Genomic DNA, 4,742 nt, shown 5'->3' on the forward strand with positions numbered 1-4,742 from the left:
TTTTAGAATTGGTATTAGTTGTACAAAATTTTGGAATTTAAGCGAAATTGCTTCGAATTATTTGAAAATATTTAAAATTATTAAATATTTTTATTGTTTGCAATTACTGGAATTATTTGTGAATTACTGGAATTTTTCTGGAATTACTGTAATTCTCCTTTTGGAATTATCGGAGATGATTTCTTTTGAAAATTACGTTGGATTTTTTAAAACTAGCGGAATTAATTTGGAATCACAGAAATTATTATAGAATTACGAAAATTAAGTAATCCTAAAATTAAGTTGGAATTAAAATTGCAGGAACAATTTTTTTTTCATTTCATTTTTTGAAGTTAATGGCCTCCCAATATAATTATATAATGTCATTTTTGTAATCTATGAAACGTAAGGAATAAATAGTAAAATCATAGAAAATTAATAATTTTCAATAAAGTTTAACAGCTTTCATTAAAACACTGTTTTCGGTGTTTTAATAGTCATAAAAAACACAAAATAGAAAAAAAATTCATGTTAAAGAATTTATATTTTTCTCAACCGTTTTTAATTATTTAATCTTTAACTGAAAATATAGTATTAAACTCGTGAGAAATGGTCATTTCCACTCAGAAATGGCCAACTTTCTCACTCGTTGTATAATATACTATTGCTTAAAACCCACCCATAATGTATTTCCTCGCTTGCGATAAAGTCCTATCAGGGCTCCAGGACCGTATTAACAGCAATTTCCTAAAAACATCAAGACTTTTTTGGTACCCACACGGTATTTCCTCTTCTTCGGGCCTTTCCTTCTCATACCAAACCCTCCACTCCTTTTCATTCCCTTCAATCTTACCCAAAATCTCCGCAAAAGTCTTCAATTTATTAATTTCGACCAAATTCAACCACGTTATGTCCAAAATCCAGCGAAACGGTTTCGGTTGCACCGCATTCAAATCCAACGAAGCCCCCCCTTTAATAAARACCATAAACTCCTCATGAGTGATTAAACCATTTTGAAGATCAATTTTCATCGCCATCATGAGCGTAAACAACGCTTTGTGTCTCTCYTACAAACTTCTTTGAGTGAAAGCCCAAACTTCTTTGGTCAAATATCGCAAAATAATCCGAATTCGGTCACTCGTATCTGGATTTTTCTCGGATTTGGTGATGGAATTGTCGAAAATYATCAAGAATTGTTTGAGGGAATTTTGGTACATGACATTAACATTGCTCATCTCCACGATGAGGAAATAAAGAATTGAGCCTCGGGCTGCAACAGCACGAAACTCCTCTCTTGCAACATTGATCTTCTTCTCGGTGTGGACTGAAACTGAGAGCTTTTGGTTCACTTCTTCTGAAGTTGTTTTCGTCACTTGCAACACATTTATGAGTTCTTCGTCTTCGACTAAAGAACACTCCGAGGAGTTGAGTCTACTGAGAAGATTGGACTCGAGTTCTTTCATTCGTCTTTGGTTTTGCATCACTGATTCGAAGAGGGCCACTCTTTCGGCCTCCAAATCGGACTTCTCCATGAGGATGACGCGGCCTAGGAGTTGGTCCTCGAGGCCCAACATGGTCACGGTGAAGTCAATGATGGAAGTTTTAGCACTAATTTCGGGGGAGTATGGGGGATTTGGGAGTTTGGTAGTGATATAAAGCATGAAACCTTTCAAAACATCGCATTCTTTATCACCAACAATGACCTTTTCGATTGATCCTGACTTGATGAAATTCTTCTCGAGGACGTTGTCCAAAACCGGGTCAAGCTCAACATCGATATCCTCAATCAGGAGGGGTTTCCCCAACGAGAGACAATCCTCGAGGTGAGTCCTGAAGTATTTGTGATTGAGGGAGGTGATTTGGAGGTTATTATTGGACTCTTTGTTTTTGATCCACATTTTTCCCTGATTTTGGGGGTCGATTAGGAGGGGATATGAGCGTGATTTTGTGACAATTAGAGCATTTTGGACTGATAATTCGTCATTTGGAAGGCCTTGGAGTGTCCATTCGGACAATGTTGCACTTTCCACCAACATATTAGTAATGTTGAGGTTTTGAGTAAAAGGGATTTCCTTCACCCCAAGGATTTCCCCCCAAGTCTTGACTAAATTTGCCCTAAACTCTTGATTATAGGGCCCACAATAGGACAAAAATCCCGTTGCGAGAAGCACATCCCCGACTAAACGCCCTAATTGCTCCTTAAACTCCCTACTCTGTTGGGTCCATCTCACTTTTTCGCCCCCTAAACCATTGATTAGTGTTGTTGCTGTGTTCATTTTGCGCAAACACGAGTTGGCTGCGTCTGTTAAGCGTTGTTTTTCAAGGACTGCAGTGTCGTATTGGTCTTTGACCTCGCGGAGGGATTGTTCGCGTTCTTCTAGTTGTTGTTCAACAGCTGCGAGGTCTTCCATTGCGACCTGGAAATTTTTTTTGATCAGGGATTGGTGGGTTTGGGGGATTWTGTTACTTTGAGTCGGGCTTCTTGGAGTGTTAGGTTGGCTTTGAGTGGGAGGACTTCGCGGTTTACGCTGTGGAAAAATGCCATTGCTTTGGTCCAGGAGAGGAGGCCGGCGACGTCGCCACAGACGCGTTTTGCTGTGTCCATGTTGTAGTCTTCCATTTCGAAGTAGGGCTGCAGGAATTCGACCATTTCYTTGTTGATGATGTCTTTGGGGTAGTTTTGGAGTTGGAGGAGGAAGGTGGTCGAAGCCATCATCTATTGAATTAATAAGAAATTTACTATTTGTGTAAAATAATCTAAATCCATCTTTCTGATTTTATCTCAAAAATAACGTTGATATTTGTTTTATATTATTTTCGAATCTAGAAATATGTTGACTAATTCATTATTTTTTTAATTTTGAAAAACATGCTTGAATTCTTCTATTTTTAGTGGTGATACCGTATAATAAAAAAGTAAAATTGTATAAGTTGGTAAGCAGGACTTTGTTCTATCCTTTGATACAATTAAAAAAAATATATTTTTTAATTTCTTTTAAAAATTACATTGAATTTCTGATAACTATCTGAATTAATTTGGAATTAAAGGATTTATTTTGGAATTACTAAAACTAAGTTGGAATTATAAGAAACTAATTAATCTGAAAACAATGGAAATTATTGGAATTTCGGTGTAATTTTTCTGAAATTCTGGAATTCTTTTTGAAAAATATTATTAGAGATAATGTCTTTTTCAAATACTGGAATTTTGGAGTTTTGGAACTATTTTTGGAAGGTATTATCGGAAATAATTTTTTTTGAAAATTACATTAAATTTCTTAGAACTATCGGAATTAATTAATTTGGAATCACAGGAATTATTTTGGAATTACTAAAATTAATTTGGAATTATCGGAATATAATCAATCTGAAAACAATGGGAATTATTAGAATTTTGGTGGATTTTTTTGGAGTTTTTTGAAATACTTTTGAAAAATATTATCGGAAATAATTTCTTTTGAAAATTACATTGAATTTCTTAGAACTAAGAAACTAATTAATCTGAAAACAATGGAAATTATTGCAATTTTGGTGGATTTTTTCTGAAATTCTGGAATTCTTTTTGAAAAATATTATTAATGTCTTTTTTAAATTACTAGAAGTTTGGTGGATTTTTTTTTGGAGTTTTGGAACTATTTTTGGAGAGTATTAACGGAAATATCTTTTTTTGAAAATCACATTGAACTTCTTAAAACTATCTGAATTAATTTGGAATTACAGGAATTATTTTGGAATTACTAAAATTAATTTTGAATATAGGAATATAATCATTCTTAAAACTATGGAAATTATTAGAATTTTGGTGGATTTTTTTGGAGTTTTTGGAAATATTGTTGGAAAATATTATCGGAAATAATTTCTTTTGAAAATTACATTGAATTTCTTAGAACTAAGAAACTAGTTAATTTGAAAACAGTGGAAATTATTGGAATTTCGGTGAAATTTTTCTGAAATTCTGGAATTCTTTTTGAAAAATATTATTAGAGATAATGTCTTTTTTAAATTACTGGAATTTTGTTGGATTTTTTTGGAGTTTTGGAACTATTTTTGGAAAGTATTATCGGAAATAATTTTTTTTGAAAATTATATTGAATTTCTTAGAACTATCGGAATTAATTTGGAATTACAGGAATTATTTTGGAATTACTAAATTTAATTTGGAATTATAGGAATATAATCAATCTGAAAACAATGGACATTATTAGCATTTTGTTTTTTTTTTGGAGTTTTCGGAAATATTTTTGAAAAATATTATCGAAAATAATTTCTTTTGAAAATTACATTGAATTTCTTAGTACTAAGAAACTAATTAATCTGAAAACAATGGAAATTATTTTAATTTTGGTGGAATTTTTCTGAAATTCTGGAATTCTTTTTGGAAAATATTATTAGATGTCTTTTTCAAATTCCTGGAATTTTGGTGGATTTTTTTGGAGTTTTTGGAACTATTTTTGGAAAGTTATCGTAAATATTTTTTTTTGAAAATTACATTGAATTTCTTAGAACTATATTAATTTGGAATTACAGGAATTATTTTGGAATTACTAAAACTAATGTAGACTTATAGGAATATAATCACTCTGAAAACAATGGAAATTATTAGAATTTTGGTGGATTATTTTTGGGGTTTTAACCTTGTTTTAGGCCAATTTTGTTGAATTTTTGTCTTGTTTTTAACGAAATTTTGCAAAATAATTGCGTTTCTCACTGAAAAAGCATTCGAAAAAGACAAAAATAAATTGTCATTTTAGTAAAATGAAATT

The 4,742-nt window shown here is 31.9% G+C and overlaps 1 protein-coding gene across 1 annotated transcript in view; it reads right to left on the bottom strand.

The window, feature by feature from the left end:
* The window catches only part of LOC123014885 (dynein axonemal heavy chain 5), a 58,893-nt gene that overhangs the window by 10,644 nt on the left and 43,507 nt on the right, over window positions 1-4,742 (bottom strand). Inside the window, 2 exon segments of the mRNA XM_044414182.1 lie at window positions 659-2,396; window positions 2,447-2,695. Of these exon segments, the coding sequence (XP_044270117.1) occupies window positions 659-2,396; window positions 2,447-2,695 (1,987 nt within the window).

This window comes from Tribolium madens, unplaced genomic scaffold (genome assembly GCF_015345945.1).
Source record: "Tribolium madens isolate multiple individuals breed KSU strain unplaced genomic scaffold, Tmad_KSU_1.1 Scaffold_97;HRSCAF=244;Tcas5.2_LG3a, whole genome shotgun sequence".
Taxonomy (NCBI): Eukaryota; Metazoa; Arthropoda; class Insecta; order Coleoptera; family Tenebrionidae; genus Tribolium; species Tribolium madens.